Source organism: Antechinus flavipes, chromosome 5 (assembly GCF_016432865.1).
Source record: "Antechinus flavipes isolate AdamAnt ecotype Samford, QLD, Australia chromosome 5, AdamAnt_v2, whole genome shotgun sequence".
NCBI lineage: Eukaryota > Metazoa > Chordata > Mammalia > Dasyuromorphia > Dasyuridae > Antechinus > Antechinus flavipes.
In genome coordinates, this window is record NC_067402.1 from 291004585 (window position 1) to 291028287 (window position 23703).

Here is a 23703-nt window from a genome sequence, read left to right on the forward strand (position 1 = left end):
ATGATGAATGATCCCAAGGAAGGAAATCAATTGGATCAAAGGACATTGTTTAAATAAGTCCCAGCATCCTGAAAAGCTCTTCATGTAGTGCACAGGGTTTTCCCGTGTAACCTGAATCCCAGGACAATGTGTTTTCTCCTGGATAATCAAAATCTTTTGCCCTGGAAATATGGAGACGAGAGATCTTGGAGGGGGATAGGGAAATGAAAGCGGATAGCCTGCGTTAGCACCCTAGGCGGTGTCGCCCATGGGGCATCCTGGATATGGAGGGGGAGTGTCGAGGGGGAGCTCTGGCTGAGGGGACCCTGCTGGCTTTGTTCTAGTTTTCTCTGACGCTGTAGCCCCTCGGCCTCCCGGTCTTTTCCCCATGAAGTTTTATCAATGATGATGATTATGGCTGATGAAGATAGCTAATATTTATGTAATCCACTAAGGGGTGCAAGCATTTTATGAGTATCATCTCACTTGAACCCCAATTCTGTGAAATTGATGCTATCATTTTCCCTATGTCCCAGAAGGAACTGAGGTTCACAGAGATCGTGATTTATCCAGGATTGCACAACCAGTCAATGTGCCCAGAACCATGTGAGGTTGGGAGTGCAAATAGTATCCCTCTCTTTTTTTTGGAGGAAGAAACTGAGGCTCAATGAGGAGAGTCTCTCAGAGAAAGGGACTTGTCCCCCAGCGGGTTCTGTCTGAACCCAGGTCTCCTGACTCCAAATCTATGGTTTTAGCCACTATTCTGCCTTCCACCCGCAAGGAACCCCTCTTTGTCCCCATGACCCCAGGGAGAGAGGTGAGGTGAATTTAACAAGTCCTACATGAGCAGGGTTAACTTAAACGTTCCCTTGTCCACTTGTCACTTGCTTCTCTGTTCTTGTAAAGAACCATCTCCCCAAATTTGAGAGGGGCAGGAGTGGGAAGGGGGCCCTGGCAGGAATGGAAAATGCCCCTCAGAGGGTCCTCAGAAGAACAGGGAAACCAGAGCAGGCAGAAGAGAAAAGTCCTCCTTTAGTCTGAGGTTGGGAGGAAGAAGGGGGTGGGGTGGGGGAAGACTCAATGCTGGTTGCCAAGGAGATCTTGGGCTCACTGAACTTTCTCCCTTCAAAGCCTCCTGCTTTTCCTTTGAGGGAAGCCATTGATTTCAATCAAGGGGTCCCTGAATCCCAGAGCTAGGAGGAGTCTCTAGAGCTAGCTAAGCCACTAGCCAGGGGACGTTTTTCAAGGCACTGGGTGAAAAAGGAGCATTTCAGGGATCCAAATAAATTTGCTTCTCCTCCTCCTCCTCCTCCTCCTCCTCCTCCTCCTCCTCCTCCTCCTCCTCCTCCTCCTCCTCCTTCCCCCATCCCCTCTGTTGCCTTTCTGAAAGAAGCCGAGTTTCCTTCAGGAGGTCACCTGCCTCAGAGAACTGAAAGAAAAGGGAAGGTCTTTGCTTTGGGCCAGAGGAATGGGGCAAGAGCGGCAAAGCACGCTGGGGCCTGGAGTCTGCAGCCTGTGGACTTCCAGCATTTCTCTGCCTCCTTTCAGGCACTTGGAGGAACACTAGCTTTGGAGCTGGGAAGGTTGTCGGAGAGCATCTGCTCCTCACTTTCCAGAGGAGGACACTCGGGACAGAGGAGGCTCACCTTCAGTCCCTCCCATCTCTGGACTGTTCTTTGCTGCCAACATACCCGGCTCGGTATCCTGCAGGCTAAAAGGTAAGAATCCGGGATTTTGGGGTCAAACTGTTGGGATCTGACCCCGAGCTCTGCCATTTGTTCGCTAGTCACCTGTGCCTCTCTGGCCCTCAGTTTCCTCATTTGGGAAATGGGGGGAGGAGGAAGGCAGACCACCCTGTCCTTCGATATCCCCTGGCTCTAAATGTAGGGTTCTGTGACCTCAGGGCCCTAATGGGTGGAGAACTAGCCTCAGAGCAAGGCCCGAAGTCCCTGCCCCGTGGGTGACTCATGTGTGAGCGCGTCGCTGCCCCCTGCTCTTGATACCTCCCGAGCAGAAGCTGCTTGCGGCAGGGAGCGCCTGAGTCTGGCGCTTAGAACCAGGGCTGGATGCGAGCCTGTGCCCAGGGGCCGTTTAATAAATGCCGGAGCGGGAGAGACGGCGGCGGGGACTATTGTGCACGTGTTTCACACGCTGCCCCGCACCTAGTGGGCTCTTTATAAGTGCTTCTCCCCTTTCTCCTCGGGAGACTGGAAAGGAGGGAGAGGATGCGGGGCCTCGGCGGGTCCCACCGGAAGGGCGCCCGGAGATGGGCTCGTTTCCGTTAAGGAAGGAGGCCCGGGGGGCGTCCCGCGGCAGCTGGGGGTGTCTGGGGTCCGCCACGAGAGGAGGGGCCCCGAAAGGCGAAGGTGGACGTTGGGGCCCCCACGGCAGCCCGGACTCCGCCGGAGCGAGGCCGCAAGCCCCCGCGGGAACCTTCCAGCCCGGCCAGCTTCCCCGCCCACACTTTACAGGGCCAGGAGCTGGGAGCCCCCGGCCTGGGTCGCGGCGGCCCCCCGGGGCTGTCCGCAGTTCCCCAGCGCGGGAGCCTCCCTCTCGGGCGCTGCCTGGAAACCTGGGTCCCAGTGCGGGACCATCTTGGATAAGTCTTTTCTCTCGGGGTCTCAGATTTCTCCATCTTCTCTCGGACGAGGGGGTTGGGCTGCGTCGCGCCCGGGTCCCTTTCAGCCGTCCTGCCCCGCCCCGTTCCTGCGGCCGGAGGGACCGGGCACCGGAGCTCCGCGGCCACATCCTCACCGAGCGCACGCACACGCGCACACGCACACGCGCACACACACATCGGCGGGCGGGCACGCACACCCTCATGCACACACACACATGCACACATACGCGCACAGGCGCGCACACACGAAACCAGACCCTACCTCGGCTCTTGTCCCCCCCGCCCCCCCTCGCCAAGCCCTGTCCGGAGCCCGACAGGGGATTGGCCCGCCTCCGGAGCGGTCCCGCCCCTCCTCGGGGGCCCTGGACGAATCAGCGGGAGGCTGTCAGGTCGTCAGCACCGCGGACTCCCCGCAGCCCCCGGCGGCGCCCAGTCCCTTATCAGAGATCCAGCGGGGCCGGGCGGGCGGCCGAGCAGCGGCGGTAGCTGCAGCAACAGCAGCGGCAGCTGCGAGAGCCAGCGCCAGCGCCGGGAGCCGGGAGCCCGCAGAGGACGGCCGGAGAGCCAGCCCCGCGGCCGGACCCGCCGAGCGCCCGCCCGCCGTTCCTCCGTGTGCCGGGCCGGGCCGAGCGTGGCCTCAGCATGGGGGCTGCAGCCCTGCCCTGGCACTGGTGCCTGCTCCTCGTCCTCGGCGCCCCGGGCCGCCTGACCAGAGCCACCGGGGCCCCAGGTAAGCCAGCGGGCGCCCGCCGCCCCCGCCCCCGCCCTGCCCCGCCGGCCGCCCTGGACCGAGCCGGGGAAGGCGGCGGCTCTGCGCAGCCCGGCCCGCGCCCTCTCCGCATCCCGGAGCCCGCTCTGGAGAAGGCAGCGGAGAGGGAGCGCGCGCCGGGGGTCCCGGGCCGGGCCGGGGGCGCCGGCTCCAACTTGCGGATCTGCCTTTTAAAGGGGGAGGCCGGAGGGGAGTCTCGGGGGGGAGGGGCCCGGGGCCGGCAGGGAAGAAAGATGCTTTGAGTTCTGCCAAAGTAACTTCTCTCTCCCGGGCGTGTGAAGGCAGGAAGGGGCTGCTGCCTGCTGCCGGGGGCCGGACCAAGCAGGGCGCACGGGGCGGGGCCGCCCTGGGTTCTCCCTCCCCCCCGAGACCCGCACCCCGCTGCGGGCGTGTGTGTGTGTGTGTGAAAAGGGGGGGGGGGGAGAGAGAGAGAGAGAGAGAGAGAGAGAGAGAGAGAGAGAGAGAGAGAGAGAGAGAGAGAGAGAGAGAGAGAGAGAGAGAGAAAGTTCCTGACTAGCCCAATTGCAGTTAATTGTCCATCTGAGGATCTATCGCTCTCTGGTCGCTGTCTGCCTTGCCCCGTGTCTCCCCGGCTCCCCATCTCCTCTTCCTTTCTTAAGAGACGCGCGTACGCCGAGTTCGGGACAGCCGGCGGCTCCGTGCCCAATTTACTCCGAGTTTTCATTTACACATCACTCGGGGTTAGTTACATTTCCCTGGGTCTCCTTCTCTTCCCCCCTCTATCTCCTTGTTTCTCTTCGCCTCTTCTCTCCAGTATTTAAGAGATGGGAGGGGAGGGAGAGCAGTGCTATTTGGTATCTACACTTCCCGAATTACCGCTTACCTATCGTAAGCATTAGCTAGGTCTGGACGTCTAGTCGCCCTGCCTTTCTCTGTACTCAACTGGGGCTGGGGACACCAAGAGTGATTCAGTCCTATGTTTAAGCGATCTGAGGTGTGACACTCTCTCTCTCTCTCTCTCTCTCTCTCTCTCTCTCTCTCTCTCTCTCTCTCTCTCTCTCTGTCTCTGTCTCTCTCTCCTTCTCTTCCTGCCTCTCTCCCTTTCCTTCCCTCACTCCTTCTCTCTTTCTCTCCCCCACCCCCTTCCCAGTGAGAGGGAGATTAAGTCCCAGGTTTGCCCCAGCTGAGCCAGCTGTCTTTTTCCAAAGAGAGGAGCTGGTCATTGACTCGCTCAGGCTGAATTGTTTTCTGTCCATCTCCCCACCCCCTTTCCCTCCGGGCTCTCCCCGGACCAACCCTCCCCATCCAACCCTACCACCCTCTCCCCAAAATGTCAGTGAAGGGGGTGGGAGTCTTTAACCTGCCTCTTATTTTCATACACATCCTCATATTGCTTCCCTCACCTCCCCGCCCCCACATACACACACTCACACACACACAACACACACACACTCACACACACACTCTCACACACACACAACACACACACACACATACTCACACACACACACTCACAGACACACACACACTCACACACACACACACTGGGGTGAAAGCAGTATTGGGTCTTTCAGTTAAGAGGCATCTTAGAAACTGAGTCCAGGTCCTTCGCCCTTTAGCCCAGAGAGGGAAAGGCAAGAGCCTTTGATTCCACAGTGATAAAGTCCGGAGTAGAGTTGGAGTGGGTGAAGAGGAATGGGCTCCAAGAGGAGAGGGCTGAGGAGGAAAGAGTGAAGAGAGGAAAGTGTGTGGGATTGCCGGGGCAGCCTGCAGGGGACACTCGCCCGGCTCCGGTCCAGTTTTCCTTATTCCCAGCACACCCATAAACCTGGTGTGGATCCTAGGTAGAGGAGCCAGAAGGGGCCAGTCCTTAGGGGAGGGCTTCCCACCCACCCTTGAGTCGTCCACAGCCCTTTTGTCTGTCTCTCCCGGCACCCCCTCCAGGTGTGTCGGCCTGTCGGATCTCCCTTGGAATTCACTCCTAAACCCCAACACCCACAGCTTGCAGGAAAAGGGGGGGACATTTCCGTATATCTTTATGTGTTTGTATTTGTCCCAGTACTCGTATCTTTCTCTGTCTGGGGAGAGGGGCTGCTAACTAAATAAGTTATCTTGTAATGGGGGAACCCTCCAGAATTAAATAATTCATCTGGGGCTAAATGATCTGGTTCCAAAAGCTGCTGTGTACAGCTCCATCCTCCCCCCCCCCCCCCAACTATGATTCGGGAAACCCTTGTGCACCGATTCTCAACGTCCCCATGTCACCTTAAGGAAGAAATAAGTCAGGGTGCCTCCGGATGTCGGGAGTAGTTCCCCTCTCACACACACACATCGAGCCTAATATTGTGAATATTAGAAACCTGATGTCTGTTATTGCCCCTTCTCACCATCTCTGCTTGAGCTATAAGATTAAAACTCAGATTTAGTCTCCCCCAGTTAGAGAAGTCCAGCTCTCCCCTCTCCCCCTGCTTCCCTTAAAGCTGAGATCCCACACTTACCCCTTTCTTTGTAGGATTGCAGTCCCTCATAGCTAAAGTCAGCCCTTCTGCTGCCTCTCTCCAAGCCTGGGTTTCTCTTTCCCTTTCTCTCAGCTCTCCTAAATACGAAGGCAGACACCGACCTTTCCAGCTGGATACTGTGTCCTTCAGAGCTAGCAGTTCCTCGGCCCTAATTTCTCTCTGTCTGTCTCCCTGTCTCCCCCACCCCCTGCCTAGTTGGGGAGGGATTCATTGAAGCCGGCTTCCCAGGAAGGCTGACTTTTCCTTATTGACATTAGGGCTTTCTATCAATAGCTCCTTGCCTTGCCTCTAGGCTGGAGCGGGTAGGTGGGAGGGGGGAGGTCGGGAGGGCCGGGCTCCAGGAGTCTCCCACGGTCTCAATCCGGACCAGCCAAGGCAGTCTGTGACCCGACCCTCCCTCCTCCTTCCCCTCCCCCTTCCCATAGGGCCAGCTTCTCTGTGCTTCCTTCTGGACTCTCTACACAGATCCTAATTCAGTGTTTGATGGAGAGGAGGGAAGATCATTTCTGTGTTTCAGATCTGCAGTGCCCAAAGACCATCCCCACCCTCTCCCAACCCCTCCAAGCCAGCTTGAGTCCGATGTTCAGAAATTGCCACAGACCTGCCCGAAGGGGAAAGGACCTTCCGGGTCATCTCATTGAACCCTTTCAGCTTTGGGGCTAAGGAAACCAAAGGCCAGAGAGAGGCAGGGCTTTGCCAGCACAGGCAGTCCCTGAGAGGGTGGGAAGACTGAGAGGGGAGAGGGAAGCAAAGGAAATTCAGTGATGGGAGAGGGGAGAAAGTCAGGAAGAAGAGTTTGGGATCAAAAGAACTGGGCCAGAAAAGAATTCCCTTCTTCCTCTCCCACACAATAAAAGGGTGATTTGTTACTCTCCCAGGGAGACAGCTTTGTGTGGAAAGTCTAGGAAGTATCGGGAAATAATTTGGAGTGCAAGACCCTGGGTTCAGATGTACTCCGATACGTATGCACTCCCCTTGTGACTCTCAGCAGATCATTCAGCCACCCCTGGACTCATATACAAAATATGGAGAGGGAATCTGAAAGGTCCCCCCAGTTCTAAATGCTAGGATCCCTCTCTGAGCTTCAGTTTCCATGTCTGTAAAATAGGGACAGTGATCTCTGCATTAGGTAATAAGTTGTTGATTTTACATGTATCTGGGGAAAAATAAAATACTAAAAAAAAAAGTCTGCCATTGAAAGTCTTCCAAGACTGGGCAGGAGCGGTGTCCAATTCAAATAGAAATGGATCTCAGCAGACTTAGAAAACCACAAATTCACATCATCTTTGTTCCGTTGTATTTTCAGAGTTTGGTCCAGAGGTGGAGACCTGGAAGGGCCCCTAAGGCCATCAGATCTAACCCCTTCATTGTATAGATGGGGAAAGCAAGGCTAGAGAGGTCATGTGACTGGAGCTAATTAGCGAGGTGGGATTTGAAGCTGAGCTTTGCTGCTTCCAAGTCCAGCGACCTGGAGTTGGGGGGACCAGCTGGCCAAGCTCTGGGTCTGGAATATTCTCTCTCCTCATCTTAGCCTTTTAGAATCCCTGGTTCTCTCCGAGCTCAGTTTGAGCATCATTTTTCTAAGCAGTCCAGATGTCTAAGTGCCTCATCCCTGGAATCACCTGGAAGATAACGTGTCTATATTTGCATGTCTCTGTCTCTCTGTCTCTGTCTCTGTCTCTGTCTGTCTCTCTGTCTCCCTCCCAATCTCATGGAGGTTCCCTAAATGTAGGACATTTTTCTGGACATTTCTTAGTCAGTGCTTGTTAAGGGATCACTTGAACCCAGACCTAACCTAAAGCTCGTTCTACAGCATGCCTGAACATGTCTTCTTTTAAGTCCCTCCAGTGACAGGGAGCTCATTACCTCACAAAGCAACCTGCTCCAATAATGACGAACACCAAGGGTTTTAGGCTCCTTGACTTCATAAGCCCCCGATCACCGGAACGCCAGTTGTTATTTACCGTCTCATAAGCCCGGGTGACGATTTATCCTGCTAGCCGTCTCCACAAGGCGGCAGGAGACCTGGACGCCCTTGAACTTGGGGCTTGGAGTGAGAGGAGATGGGAAAGGGCAGGGTGGGCGATGGAGCCAGGGAGGGCGTACCCCGGTGGCCCTGCTTCTCTAACTCAGTGCCTGGAGTATTGTAACAGGTCTGTAATAAAGGCCGTTGATTAATGACTTGGTGATGTTTCCAACACCCCCGTGAGTGAGGGAGCACATGGCATGAGCGGTCTGCCTTTAGAGGCAGGAAAGTTAACCCTTCGAGAGGGGGAAAGCTTTTCTAAGGATCCTAGAGCTAGGAAGTGGAGGAGCACAAGGGGACCCGCGCCCATGAGCGGGCTCAAAGCACGCCCTCCCAGGCCATCCCCAGCCCTTTGCAGGCTCTGAATCCCTCAGAAGGCAGCTTGGACTTGGAGGGGGAAGGAGGGGGATTCATGTTTCATTTTCCACAGAATGCTCAGAGGTACAGCTCTTGTTACACCCAGCCCACGTTCCTTGTTTACAAATGGGGAAACTGAGGTTCAGAACTTATAAAGCCCATGTTGCCTCTGCCTCTGAGTAGGTAGTGAGAGCTCTGTGATTCTGAGGTGGGGGAAAGCTGTTAGTACTTGGGCTTGTTGGGAAAATGTGTATGAGTGTATGTGTTTGTATGTGTGTGTGTGCGTGAAAGAAAGAGAGCGACAGACAGACAGAGGGAAAGATAGAGACAGAGACAGAGAAGACAGAGAGACTGAAAGAGACAGAGACAGAGAGAGATAGAGACAAAGAAGACAGACAGAGAGAGACAGAGACAGAGAAACAGAAACAGAGAGATACAGAGAAAGACAAAGGCAAACAGAGATAGAGAAGACAGAGAGACTGAAAGAGACAGAGAGAGACAGAGACAGAGAGATAGAGACAGAGAAAGACAGAGACAGAGACAGAGAAGACAGAGAGACTGAAAGAGACAGAGAGACAGAGACAGAGAGATAGAGACAGAGAAAGACAGAGACAAACAGAGACAGAGAAGACAGAGAGACTGAAAGAGACAGAGAGACAGAGACAGAGAGATAGAGACAGAGAAAGACAGAGACAAACAGAGACAGAGAAGACAGAGAGACTGAAAGAGACAGAGAGAGACAGAGACAAAGAGATAGAGACAGAGAAAGACAGAGACAGAGACAGAGAAGACAGAGAGACTGAAAGAGATAGAGACAGACAGAGACAGAGAGAGATTAGAGACAGAGAAGACAGAGTGACTGAAAGAGATAGAGACAGAGAGACAGAGAAAGACAGAGACAAACAGAGACAGAGAAACAGAGAGAGACAGAGAGAGACAGAGAGACAGAGACAGAGAGATAGAGACAGAGAAAGACAGAGACAAACAGAGACAGAGAAGACAGAGAGACTGAAAGAGACAGAGAGACAGAGACAGAAGATAGAGAGACTGAAAGAGACAGAGACAAACAGAGACAGAGAAGACAGAGAGACTGAAAGAGACAGAGAGACAGAGACAGAGAGATAGAGACAGAGAAAGACAGAGACAGAGACAGAAGACAGAGAAACTGAAAGAGATAGAGACAGACAGAGACAGAGACAGAGAGATAGAGACAGAGAAAGACAGAGACAAAGAGATAGAGACAGACAGAGAGAGAAACAGAAACAGAGAGAGACAGAGAAAGAGAAACAGAAACAGAGAGATAAAGACAAAGACAGAGACAAACAGAGACAGAGAAGACAGACTGAAAGAGATAGAGACAGAGAAACAGAAACAGAAACAGAGAGATAGAGACAGAGAAAGACAGAGACAAACAGAGACAGAAGACAGAGAAACTGAAAGAGATAGAGACAGACAGAGACAGAGACAGAGAGATAGAGACAGAGAAAGACAGAGACAAACAGAGACAGAAGACAGAGAGACTGAAAAAGATAGAGACAGAGAAAGACAGAGACAAACAGAGACAGAGAGACAGAGACAGAGAGATAGAGAGACAGAGAAAGACAGAGACAAACAGAGACAGAGAAAGACAGAGACAGAGACAGAGAAGACAGAGAGACTGAAAGAGATAGAGACAGACAGAGACAGAGAGAGAGATTAGAGACAGAGAAAGACAGAGACAAACAAGACAGAGACTGAAAGAGACAGAGAGAAACAGAGACAGAGACAAAGAGATAGAGACAGACAGAGACAGAAACAGAAACAGAGATAGAGAAGACAGAGAGACTGAAAGAGATAGAGACAGAGAGAAACAGAAACAGAGAGAGACAGAGACAAAGAGATAGAGACAGACAGAGAGAGACAGAGAAACAGAAACAGAGAGAGACAGAGACAGAGAAAGACAGAGACAGAGACAGAGAAAGAGGCAGACAGAGGCAGAGAAAGAGGCAGACAGAGGCAGAGACAGAGAAACAGAAACAGAGATAGAGACAGAGACAGAGACAGAGGCAGACAGAGGCAGAGACAGAGAAACAGAAACAGAGAGATAGAGACAGAGAAAGACAGGCAGACAGAGGCAGACAGAGGCAGAAACAAAGAAGACAGAGAGACTGAAAGAGACAGAGACAGAGAAACAGAAACAGAGATAAAAAGACAGAGACAGTGACAGAGAGACAGCAGAGAGACAGAGGTGACAGAGAGAGACAGAGAGATAGAGCTTGAAGCTGCTGGGGCTAAGCTGGCACCTGGACTCTGACCTTTACCCTCAGGTTGAGCCACCTTGCCTCCCATGTGCCTCTGATCATCTCTCCTCAGATACGGACGAGTGTGCAGAGGGGACCGATGACTGCCACATAGATGCGATCTGTCAGAACACCCCCAAAGCGTACAAGTGCCTCTGTAAGCCGGGCTACAAAGGAGAAGGCAGGCAGTGTGAAGGTAAGGATGTCCTCGAGCCCCTCGCCTAACCTGCCCCCGTGTACTCTGTTGGATCAGAGCTTCTATAATCAGTCGGGTTCTAAAAGTGTTGAATATGTTGGACCCTCTCCTCCCCCCTCTCCCCGCCCCCTCCGGCCCCTCACCCCTACTTACTGTTCCCAGCCCTGCTGCGGCAGCTGCCACCACTTAGGCTGTCCCACCGCCGCCAGGGGCTGCTTTGGGAAGGCTTCCTTAGGCCATTGGGAAGAGCGGTCTGGTTTTCAGCATGGCGAGAGCTGAAGCTGTGGTTTTATTATTTCTTGGTCTGAAAAGCTGGGTTTTTTCCTTTTAAAGTGACTGGTGTTTGCCAGTGAGCCTTATGATGGTGAAAGGGATAATAGCACACCTGGGATGTTTGAGTTGGGGGGCTTAGAACGGGGGATGTCAGAGCTAGGAGGTCTTTGGAGATGATCTGATGTCACCTTCAAAACAGAAGAAGATACTAAAGTTGGGAGAACAGGAATGATTTACACAAAAAGTTCCAGAGCTAGCATGTGGGAAAGCTAGAGAATCCAAGGACTTCTGCTCTATTTTAGCATTTCAAGTGGTCTAAACTCTGCTATAGGTAATGAAAAGTCAGAATTCTCCCTCTACTCCTTCCCAATATCTCTTTGTCCATTGAAGTAGAGATAATATAATATGAAGGAGAGAACCCAACATTGAGAATCAAATCAAAGATTTAGAGGTGAAAGGAAACTTAGGGATTATTTCCCACTAAAGCCTCGTTTTACAAATGTAGGAACTGAGGCCTACAGTGGGCAAGTGACTTGCCAGAACTCACAGAGGCAGTAAGGCTATTTAGACTCGTACCCCAGCTCTGGCACCTAGTGGCACTTACTAATTGTTTATTGACAGTGTGAGACTCTGGATGAATCCCTCCGCTCTGTGGACCTCAGTTTCCCTCTCTGTAAAATGAAGGGGTTATAGTGGATGATCTCTGTGTCCTGTGAAGTTAATTAAAGAAAGACTCCGGGTTTCTCTGGTTCCTTTACAAATCCCATTCCTCCCACACCCCCCTGACTTAGAAAGATTAATCCAGGGAGGGCAGCCCGTTTTATGGTGATCTGGAAATGAAGTCAGCTAGTCTCAAATCATGTCAGCGTGCCCTTGACTCAGCGTGCATCCTCTCAGAGACTTTCAGAGGCAAAGTATTTGTTCCTGCGTCAGAGCCTCCATTAAAAGGGGGACGATGGACGGAACTGAAAAAGACAAGGCTGCTCTACTGAAGCCAACAGAGCATTTGAAACCACATCTTGTTCCTGGGGGCCTTTTCCTGGCCCAAAAAGGCCCGAACAGAATTTCTGGATTTGGCTCCTGTCTTCTGTCTTCAGCTGTGGGGCTGCCTGCCCTTCTCACTGTGGCCTGAGCTCTCGGTCTGTGGCTTCAGGGGAGCCAGACCCTCATCCCTAACAGGAAGGAAAGAAAAAAGCCCAGGGAATGGGGATCCCAGGTGCTCAAAAATTCTCCTGTGGAGATCAGGGAATTTTGGAGCTTAGAAGGGCCTTAGGACATGGCACTTCAGAGCTTCCCGAGGGGTCCTTGAATACAGAATGGCGAGGCTGGAAGAGACTTTACAGAGCATCTGCTGTACTCCCTCCATTTAGGCAGGAGGAAACTGAGACCTGGAGAGAAGCTGTGTTCAGGGGACGGCTCTAGGTGAGGATCAGCTGGCAGAGATGGCCACGTTCTGTGTGACTTCTTAAAAAATAGGCTTATGTTTTACTAAGCCCAAGCCCAAGGTCAGCCAGCTTGCTGTGCCCCGCCCGCTGCGGGGCCTGCTGTCCAAGCTCAGGACTCAGTGGGCCGCTCAGCCGGCCTTGGAGCTCTCGCCCACCTTTTTCCTGGGAGCATTACGAGATCGGTCTCTTTTGAGTGAGGGGGTTCGGAGGCTTGATGCAGTGTCATTCACAGCCAGGAATACATGAGGGACCTCTCCATTTAGAGGGAGCCCCTTCTCAGGGCACCCTCTTTTCCAGGAGCACACACTTTCTGGTTTCCTGCCTTTCTAGGGACAGCTCATGGTAACAGGCCGGATCTGGAATCAGGAAGACCTGAATTCAAATCAGCCCTGAGACGCTCTGGGCAAGTCATTAACCTCTGCCTTCCTCAGTTTCCTCATCTGGACCACGGCTATAAGTCCCCAAAACATGAGGATGAACTGAGATATTTGTTTTAAAAAATGTTTCTAAACCTTAAGATGCTCATAAATGCTAGCTCTTATAAAGCTCATTCCCGCTGATAACGAGAGGGTCTTCGAACAGTAATCTCTGTGGAGCCGTCTGCCAGGGACCTGGGGTGAGTGTAATGCAGTCATGGGAGGAGATTTTTAAAGTTGCATTTTCTCTCTAAAGTCTTAGGCCATGGAGCTGGGGAGGTGGGAGTCATTAATCCAACCACACACGTTTGTGAGCGTCTGCTCTGTACCAGCACTGCTCTAAACCCTGGGGATATAATGCATGGACAACAAAACCGGCAGAATCCTGATTCTCTGCAGATTTATGGCTTACGTCCATGTGGAGGGGCCGGAGTCTGGGGTTAGAGGTCATAGGGACCAGAGAGCTGAGGAAAGGCTTCTTGGAGGAGGAGGACTTTGAGCTCCCCATAAAAGACCTGGGAGGGAGCCCCCAGTCCAAGTGGGAATGGGGCCATCCCAGACCAAAAGAGAGCAGTGATCACAGGACATCTTGGTGGACAGAGAGTCGTCTTTAAGTGGGGAGGAGTGAAAGGAACTGTGTTTGTAAACATGGACTCTGAGATAGTGGAAGGGACTTGGGGAGTCCAAGAGCCCGCCACCTTGGTGGGGACACTGCGCTCGAATGTTTGGGATGTGTGCTACCCAGGGAGTCTTCCCAACAGTCCTGGAGGAAAGTGCTGGATCCCATTCCCTGACAGAGAAGGCTGAGGGAGGCGGAGGATCCGGGAGCACTCGGGCCAACACCGAGCAGCCTGGAAGGCAGGCGCAGGAGCCGAAGGCTTCGTCTCTCAGCCCAGTGTTAGTTTTGTTCTCCCCACCTCACGAGTCGTAGAAGGCCTTGACTGCCAGGCCAGCGGGCTGAGCCCCTGAGCAGTGGGTCAGTGGTTTGAGGAGCATGATCAGACAGACAATAACCAGGCTGGCCGGGATGCATCGGGCGCTCCCAGGGATGCTGGTCTCGGTGGCTTCCCATTGGCCAGAAAGTCTCCAAGGAGACACTGGGAGCAAGGATGGCCTGGGGGCAGGAGGAAGTGGGGACCCCTGGCTGCTGACTCTGGGCAGTGGCTGTGAGGGTGAAGAAGCTCCAATGGTGCTTCTGCGACCAGGGCCTGGGGCTCAGGCCAGACCAGGCGGCCCCCTTCCACCAGCGGTCAGACACACAGTACTCTTTCAGGACGTCCTTTCTGAGGCTCCCTTGGTGTCCAGTTTGGTCCCACATGTGTTTTACCCAGTGCGCGCCTCCCTTTAGGTCAGTTGCTGCAGCCCTGTGCTGAGGGCTTTGGCCAGGCAGGGACGGTAGGGAAGAGTCTAGGAAGTGCAGCCAGGAGTTGGGCCTCTGCCCTGCTGGGTGGGCCTGGGGATCTGCCCTGGATGGGATTCTGCCTGTCGCAGCCTGTGGCCACACGGGGAGCCTGGTCCGGTCTCTGGCTCCGGACACAGCTCTTTCCTTGCCATCTCCCTGGGGACCCTGGTCCCTGCAGAGCACCCAGGACCGTGGACTCTCCAGTGCCAAAGTCTCTAACTACCAACCGTTGTCCTCCAGCGATGACCGAAGCAACGCCCCCTGCCCCCAGCCTCGGTTCCTTGTGTGTACCGCCGGGATGCTGTCAGGAAGAACTGGGAAGGTGCCTAGAAATGCCGGCATTCTGGAGAAGTGGGCTTTCTAGCCCTGGTGTTATCCAGCTAATTGCATGGAATCCTAAGTCAGGGACGCCCTCAGGAGACGACCCCCTTCCTCTTTTCACTGCTGGAAGCCGAGGTGACTTGTGGAAGGCCGGAAGCTAGGGCCCAGATCGGAGAGAAGGATGCGCCCCCAAACCAGAAAATGAGGTCCTGTGGAGATCTGGCGTCAAGGACAGTCTCTGACACTTAGAAGCTGATAGTTCTCATCTCCGGAGTCTTCTTCTCACCAATAACATGGGGACAAGAGCCCCAGCCTCGCCTGTCCCACAGGCACGTGAAAGCCCCGAAATAACGCAGGGCCGAGTGTTGGGAACCAAGGAGTCTATTAGTTATCCTTATTAATAACGATGCTGATTATTTTCCACTCGGGGACTGTTCCTAGGGACTCCCTGTGAGAAAGCTCCTCCCCTAATGTAGGTCTGCAGCTTTTGGAGCCTCAGGGAGCAACCAGGAGCAATCAAGTCAGGGTCAAGTGACTTGGCCAGGTCCCCCCAGCAGGACGTGTCCGAAGCAGGTCTGTTTTCTCTAAACAAACAGGAGGAGCCTTGGAGCGTTGTGGCCGAGCAGCCGGGCTCTCCCGCCAGCTCCGCTTCCTCCGGCCCCCACAGGGGATGGCCGGAGCTCCAGGACACGCTGCTCACTCCGCCTGGCGGCTGGGCCCGGCCCGGGCTGTCCCAGGCTCCCTCTGGCCCTACTCCTTCCCTCCCTCTCCTTGTCGTGCTTTGCTGCCCTTGCAGAGGCCATCCCTGATGACGAGAGTGAGTTGTAGCATTCAGACCAGACTGGCTCGGCCCTACGCACTCTCAGTGGTGACCGGCCTGGCTCCAGGCCCTAAGACCCCTGATGGGAAGAGCCCGGCCCCCAGCCTCAGAGGGCCTGGGCTGGGATTCTTTCTGGGATTCTCCCCACGTGCTCTTGGAGGGTTCCAGATTCTGCAGGGGCAGAGCACGGACAAGAAGCAGGGGCTCTGGGAGCCTTCACCTCTTGCACAGAGCCAGCTCCTCTGGAAACCCCCACCCATCGCCCATCCCTCAGCGGTGTGTCCTCTCTGTGTCTCACCTGGAGCAAGATCCCTCCGGTTCCTTCTGGGAGGACAGAGCGAGCTTGCGGCACCGAGGTTCCCGTCCGGCTCCAACATCCACAGAACCACCAGATCCAGAGCTTGGAGAGAGCGGACATTACCCAGCACAGCCCCTCTGTAGGAGTCCGCTGGGAGCTTCAGTCTGGCTCAGAAAGGGACTGGCTGTGGGACTGGGGCTCCTCATCCACTAAAGGAGGATCCACTGGGAACCTTTCCAAAGCACTAATTCCCTTGACAACATCGGAGAAGTTGGCTCATCCCTCTGTCACGCTGTCCTCCAGGGGACCCCCAGCTCTCCCCCTTCGGAGACCGTCAGTCCCTTCCAAGTGTAGACCGGCTTCATCACTAGGAAGTTCTTAAATCTGGTCTTCTGCCACTCTGCCCCGTCCCCGTCCCATCTCACACCTGTTCTCTGGGACTCAGGAAATCGAGAGGAGGGGTCCTTCTTCTCTGCAGTAGTTTCTCCATCTATAAGAAGCCAACATCCGTGTCTCCCCTGAGACTTCTTTTCCCTAGGCTGAGCACCCCAAGCTCCTTCCACTGCTAGCACAGCCAGAGCTATTACTAGCGATTTTTGAGCCTGGGACAAATCATACAGAAAACCCTTTCAATTAAGTGAAGTGAATTCAATTAAGTGGGTGAGGAGGAGAGCTGAGCTCCCAGAGGCCCGGGAGACTGCAGCTGTGGGGGTTCTGGGAGCAGGGAGGGATGGGTACAGAGGAGCTCCCCTCGTCGGGGTGAGTGCGAGAGGGAGGAAGCGGCCCCCCTGGGCATTTCAGAGTATTCTGACCAGGCGCTCAGCTCTGCTGGTTCCACATGCTGAAGGTAGAATAGGTACCCCAGCTCCCTTCCTAATGTTGGCCTTTGGGGAAAGTCGTCAGTAGAGTGGGTGGACTTTTTTGTTTATTTTTAATCCACATTATTCTATGAATTATATTGAGAGAGAAAAATCAGAGCAAAAAGGAAAAACCATGGGAGAGATTCAAAAAAGGAAACCAGGAAAAAGAAGTGAACATAGCTTGTGTTGATTTACTTTCGGTCTCTCAGTTCTTTTTCTGGATGCAAATGGTGTTTTCTGTCCAAAGTCTATTGGGATAGTTTTAGATCACTGAACCACTGAGAAGAACTGAGTCTTTCACAGTTGACCACACATTCTTGCTGTTACTGTGTACGATGTGTTCCTGGTTTTTCTTGTTTCACTCAGTTCATGTAAATCTTTTCAGGTTTTTCTGAAATCAGCTTGTTCATCATCTTTATGGACAATAATATTCCATTACCTTCATTGCCACAACTTGTTCAGTCATTCCCCAGTGGATCCACTCCCTGTCCAATTCTTGGCTACCACAAAAAGAGCCATCAGTAGAGTGGTCTTGAGACTCCTCCCGTACATTCTGTGGGTGGGCCGTGCCCCTGGCTCCTCGGGTGATGGCTAGTGCTTGTTGGCTCTGTCCTTAACTCCCCTTCTGGGTGCTCTCTTGTCTGTGGCTACATTGTGTCCCAGTTGTGGACTTCACACCTTTTCCTCCACTTTCCCAGGGCTGAACACCTGCCTTGTACCCAAGGGGCTGAGCCCAATAGGTTTGGGGGTGGGGGAGGACCTCCATGGCAACTTCTAACTCGGCGCCATTTTTCCAAATTTCTGAGCTGTATGTGCTAAGGCTGGTAAAATGTGGAGGAGCCTGGAAGGAGAGCCTGTTGTGGGCCAGACCCTGGGGATGCAAAGACGAAAGGGAAAAGACCCCGTCCCAGAAGGTCTTACCTTCTCCTGGAGCAGCCATCCTCTTTCCATTCCAGATGGCTGGGCATTTTCCTCCCAAATGTCCCACAGGGAGAGAGGGAAAGAACAATTTTTTTGTATTTTACAGAAGAAGAAATTGAGGTTTATTCCAATTCACTGAGTGAATTGCTGCTAAGTTAGCAGCAGAACTTAGGGTTCCTAGAGAGGATTTATTGCTTTCAGAGCCTCTCATCTAATGGCCTCATTTTGCTAGACCCAGGGAGGGGAAGGGGCTTCCACGAGGCCCTTAAAGGCAGAAGAGCAAAAGCATCATTCCAAGTCAGATCCCTTCATTCCAGATCTTCTCCCTTTGTGTCGATGCCGTACAAATCCAGGTCTCTTCCCACTCCACTGGGGAGCTGCTGTTATTGCTAGCCCTGAGGACGATGATGATAAAACCAAAGAACGCGAGTACCGATGCACAGGACTACTCTCCCATAACTGAAGTGGTTATTTGAGGCTCAAAGAATGACTTGTCCATGGCCACAGACTGGGAACCATCAAAGACAGAGCAGAGGCTCCCTGGCTCCAGGGCCCGGACTTTATTCACTTTCTCAAATTGCTTCTCTAGTAAGAATTAATGATCCTAATGAATGATTACAATGACAATAACCCTGGGGTACCCAGATTTTCCTCCAGTGGATGTTTCCTCTTCTTGCCAGGCTTTTCCCAACGGCTGGAAGCCCCCTCCCCGTTGCCCACAAACAAGACCAGGTCTCGCTCCTGTCCCAGCTGGCCGTCCGGCTCTGGTCTGCATTAATCCATCCAGGTCGGCTTTGCTGGGTTCTGTTATTAAAGGGGGATGGGAGAGTTCATATGCCCTCGAAACTCTTCATCTCATTTAAACTTAATTGCCTCGTTTTTCTAGACATTTGCTAACGAAAGAAGCCAAATTATAGCTGGAATTAGGCCTTACTAATCTTAATTAAAAGCCCTCACTGATAATCAGAAACAGCCCCTCTTGTGAAGGGCCAGCGGCTGAGGCCGGGCCTTAAATGCCTTGTTTAAATAACTGCAGCCCTTTTGATAATAGTTGTTTAGTCTGAACTCAGGAGCCTGCGTTACCCTCGCCAGCCACAGTACATGGTGGTTTTTGTTTTGTTCGTTTTTGACAAGAAGATCCCTCTACTTCGTGGTTTGTTCCAAACTGTTGCCGTAGAGATGGGGAGAAGAGGGTCCTCTCTCTTGGGTCTGGGGTCTCGGCTCGAAAGGTCTCTGATATTGCTTGGGGAAGGTCAGCATTTCAGGGCCCACCGCCTGGCCCTCCAAGTCCCGGAATCTATAGTGGATTACTAGAGTGACTTCCTACCTTTTTAATATCTACCCTGTGACTGGTTGTCCCACTTAAATTAGGGGGGATTATGGACTCTGTTATTAGGGGTGGGGGGGGAAGCCCTCTCCTAATAACATAGTCAGGAATCCATTTAGTTAGACATAAAAAAAGTCTTGAAACCAATTAGCATTGTTAGTGTAGCCGGACCAAGACCTCATTAAGGTATTTTCATCATCTGTTAGAGCACTCTGCAGTTTAACTCTTGATAAAGTCATGGTATTTTCCCCCTTCGGGAGGCCAGGAAGAGTTTGGAGAGGCAAAAGAGGGGGGAGAATAAGAGAAACCGGGCGATTTTCACAAAAGCTCGACCCTGGGAGAAACTCCATTGGCCACCGAGTCCCACCCTTCCTTGAGCTGGAATTCCCTCTACAATACATGGCCCTAGACTGGGAGCCAGGAGGGCCCTCAGAAGCCATTTCCCACTCCTCTCCTTTTTACAAATTAGGGAACTGAGGCCCATAAATTTGTGGTGGTTTCCCAAGGTCGCCCAGTGAGGAAGTTCCGAGTTGGAATTCAGACCCAGGGTCCCTGATCCTTCCTTTACACCATGGTCCCTGGCAAGTAGTCCACTAGGCCAGGCTGGAGCATCCCCCAGGACTGGGGCTCAGCCTTCCAAGATTCTTGGGATACTTTTCCTTCTAGTCAGTCAAAACCTGCCTCCATTGCTCCTGGGGCTAATGGGGCCATGCAGGAAAATCCCTTTTCCATAGAAAAACTGGTGGTGTCAGGCATGTATCCTGGCCTTCTCTTACTCTCTCATTCGATCTGGGTGGGTCCCTCTGGGGCCAAGCAGAAAGGTCTCTTCCCTGTTTCACAGGAAGTCCTTGGGTATTCAAAGATGGCTCTCATGGCACTGTAGATGAAGGGCAGCCCTTGGGTATTCAAAGATGGCTCTCATGGCTCTGTGGATGAAGGGCAGCCCTTGGGTATTCAAAGATGGCTCTCATGGCACTGTGGATGGAGGGCAGCCCTTGGGTATTCAAAGATGGCTCTCATGGCTCTGTGGATTAAGGGCAGCCCTTGGGTATTCAAAGATGGCTCTCATGGCGCTGTGGATGGAGGGCAGCCCTTGGGTATTCAAAGATGGCTCTCATGGCGCTGTGGATGGAGGGCAGCCCTTGGGTATTCAAAGATGGCTCTCATGGCGCTGTGGATGGAGGGCAGCCCTTGGGTATTCAAAGATGGCTCTCATGGTTCTGTGGATGGAGGGCAGCCCTTGGGTATTCAAAGATGGCTCTCATGGCGCTGTGGGTGGAGGACAGCCCTTGGGTATTCAAAGATGGCTCTCATGGCGCTGTGGATGGAAGACAGCCCTTGGGTATTCAAAGATGGCTCTCATGGCGCTGTGGATGGAAGACAGCCCTTGGGTATTCAAAGATGGCTCTCATGGCGCTGTGGATGGAGGGCAGCCCTTGGGTATTCAAAGATGGCTCTCATGGTTCTGTGGATGGAGGGCAGGCTTTGGGTATTCAAAGATGGCTCTCATGGCGCTGTGGATGGAAGACAGCCCTTGGGTATTCAAAGATGGCTCTCATGGCGCTGTGGATGGAAGACAGCCCTTGGGTATTCAAAGATGGCTCTCATGGCGCTGTGGATGGAAGACAGCCCTTGGGTATTCAAAGATGGCTCTCATGGCGCTGTGGATGGAAGACAGCCCTTGGGTATTCAAAGATGGCTCTCATGGCACTGTGGGTGGAGGGCAGGCTTTGGGTATTCAAAGATGGCTCTCATGGCGCTGTGGATGGAATTTCTCCAGGCTAAATAACCCTAGTTCCTTTCATAGATCCCCAAAGACAGAGAAGAAACTTGAGAATGTCAGGAAAAGTATGGGATGGTGACCCTGAAATCAAGAGTGCTTCCTTCCAGCCTAGAATTGATTCAGCCACAAGACTGGGTTAACAGTCCCGGATGCCTGCCTTCTAGGAGGGTGCTGGCCTGGTGACACAAGGTAGAAAATTGCAGTGACCATATTCTGGCCTAGAGGGCCACTCTGGGACTCTGTCTAAGGCTCACTTTGCTCCTCTCTTCTCAGAAAGAAGCTTGTAAACTCCAGGAGAGCAGAGCTCACTTTATCTTCCCAGGAGGGAACTTAATAAGGCTTTTCACATGGAAGAGGAATTAGACTTTCCCTGCTTGTCTGGGAGAGCAGAATCAGAAGCTGGGGAGGTGGAAAGCTGCCAGGATGCAGATTTAGGCTAAGTGAAAGGAAGGACTCCTCCACCATTGGAGCAGTTCCACAGTGACCCGGGCTCCCCCAATCCCCAGAGCTCCTCAGGCAGGAGTGCCTTTCAGGTATGGGCTGTATGACAGGGCCCCGGGTCCCTCCCAGTCTGGAGATTCTGTCCTCCAACCTGTTTCTTCTTCCCCTGCCATGCCTCCAGTCACAAACCTGCCCTCGTCCCGCCATGAACCTCGAGGTGGTAGCGTGAGAGATAAGAGCCCGTGGAGCCACAGAGCGAGCTTCAGACTTCAGGTTCTTCACTGCGCTCTGTCTCCACTCCCTCTTGGACCTTGGGGATGTCATGGTCTCTAGGTGTCAGTTTTCTCACCCATTGAATGAAGGATTGATATCTCTTTCCTTGTGCACATTCTCAGACCTCTTCTGGCTTACATCCCGGCCCTGGGGTCTGGAATCAGGATTGAGAGACCCGGAGTCAAGGCCTGGTCCCCTCACACTCTTCTCTTGTGACTACGTGGGACTCAATATCATTTTCTAGAAGATGAGAGAATTGAACAAGATGGCCTTTAAGGTCCCTTTCAATTCTGAATCTATGAAAAATATCATTGAATAAGTCAGCCTCTCTAGCCCTTGGTTTCCACATCTATTGGATGATGATGATGATGATGATGATGATATCAGACCTGTCTACTGTACCTCTGGGGGTACTCACTCATGAGGCGGTTTTAAGTCCCTCCAAGGGACATCCTCCTTAGCCTCCCATTTGTGCTTTTCCACACTGCTTTGAAAGGCTTTGGTGAGAGCCCAAAAAGCTTCTTGCGGCTTTCCTGCTAGCTCATTCAATGGGAGCCACTTTCAGGGTTCCTTTAGAATTGCCTTTTATTACATTCTCTGTATTTGCTTTTCTATGGGAGGAATGTGACCCAGAGAAGGCCATTATCCCTAAGAAAATAAACTTGGAGTGAGCTTTGGACAGCTACTGAAAATGGCTCCTGCCTCCCAAAGGCCTCCCTGTTATCCCCAGATGAAATGGGCAGGGCTTGGTGGAGGCACAAAGCCGGATCCCTGATGCTTTCTGGCCGGATGATGTTGGATAAGCCTCGGAGCCCCTTCCTCACGGGAAGAGCCCTGCTATCAGGAGCACCGGCCTTGTGATAAAAGTCAGCAGCCAGGGGTTCCCAAAGGGGAGTTCTGATTCCTGAGAGTATTTATAACCAGGGAGAGCTGGCCCTCAGTTTCTGAAATGGATGCTCACCACCCCAAAGCACCCCTTCCCCTAGCCGAAGTCTCAGCCTTGCTGGCCCAAGTTACTGCTTAGCCTCTAAATGGGTTTCCATGGCTCTGGGATCTTCCCAACTTAAGATGCTGGGGCTCTCACTCTCAGAGGAAATCACAGACTCACAGATTCAGAGTGAGGAGCTCAAAGAGCTTTGAGCCTCCACCTTCCCATTTCACACAGGAAGAAAAACGAGGTCCGGAGAGGTAACGAGCCCATGGTCCCACAGATTGTATGGGGGAACAGGTCCTCCATGCTCCATGTAACCCCTCATTGCTGGCTCTATACACACTGCCTACAGAATCGCAGAATTTCATAGTTGGACGTGACCTCAGGTCATTTCATCAAATTTGTACCCGATGAAGATCGCTCTTGCCACAGCTCCAGTGAGTGTTAAACTCTGCTTGAAGGATGGGCAGCTCACTACCTCCCAGAATAGCCCATCCCACTTTTCTCTCCTCATCCTCCCATGTACCAGCTCCCATATATTCAATTATCATCTCTATGAGGACGATTCCCAAACTGATGAATTCATCTCTAACCTTTCATTGACAACTGTTTTCTTTTTCTTTTACCATCTTACCATGTCCCTTAGATATCACAAATGCAACATGTCCCAAACAGAGCTCATTAACTTTCGCCCAGACCTTCCCCTTTTCTCAGTTTTCCTATTCCTATCAAGGTACCGCCATCTTTCCAATCCCCCAGGAACTTGACAGCATCCTTGAGTTGTCTCTCACTCTGTGTGTTTAAATCGTTGACAAATTTTGTCAATTCTGCCTTTACAACATCTCTTATATGTGTTCCCTTCTCTTTATTCAATACTCACCATCCTGGAACAGGTCCTTAGCGCCTCATGTCTGGGCTATTGCTTGGTCTGGGGCCTCTGATCACGTCACCTTCCCTGCTCTGTGCCTGGAACCTCCCCAATATGATAGAAAATACACTGGCATGTAGAGCCCTTCACAAGCTGGCTCCTTTCCACCCCTCTAGCCCACAAGCTGGCTCGGGTTCCCTCTGAACAGTCCACAGTTGGCAGCCCTGACCTGATCGCTGCTCCTCTTACATTGTATCCATTTTTTCCCCATGCCTGGAAAGCCCCCTCTTCCTCTTTCTCTTCCTCCTCTCCTTTCCTCCTTCTCTCCACCCCTTCTCCTTTCCTCCTTCCAGCCCTCTTTTTTCTCCCTTCCTCCATTTCTCCTTCTCTTCCTCCTTCTCTCTCTCCCTTCTTTATGTCTTCCTCCTTTCCTTCTTCCATTCTTCTGTCCTCTCATTTCTTCTTTCCCTTCCTCATCCTTTTCCTCTCTTCCTTCTTTCCTCCTCACCTTCTCTTCCTCCTTCTCTCCATCCCTACCTTCTTTCCTCCCTCCCTCATCTCTTTTTTCTCCATTCTTCTTTTCCTCCTTCTTTCTTCCTCCTTCTCTTCCTTCTTCTC

At 52.6% G+C, this 23703-nt stretch overlaps 1 protein-coding gene across 2 annotated transcripts in view; it reads left to right on the forward strand.

Annotated features, from left to right (window-relative positions):
- Positions 1-3093: 3093 nt before the first annotated feature.
- Positions 3094-23703, forward strand: part of SCUBE1 (signal peptide, CUB domain and EGF like domain containing 1) — a 221684-nt gene continuing 201074 nt past the window's right edge. Inside the window, exons 1-2 of one of the 2 annotated variants that reach the window (XM_051962306.1) lie at positions 3094-3329; positions 10584-10706. In XM_051962306.1, the coding sequence (XP_051818266.1) occupies positions 3242-3329; positions 10584-10706 (211 nt within the window). In that variant the 5' untranslated portion in view covers positions 3094-3241. The remainder of the gene's footprint in view (positions 3330-10583; positions 10707-23703) is intronic. The other variant, XM_051962305.1, reaches the window with a different exon arrangement.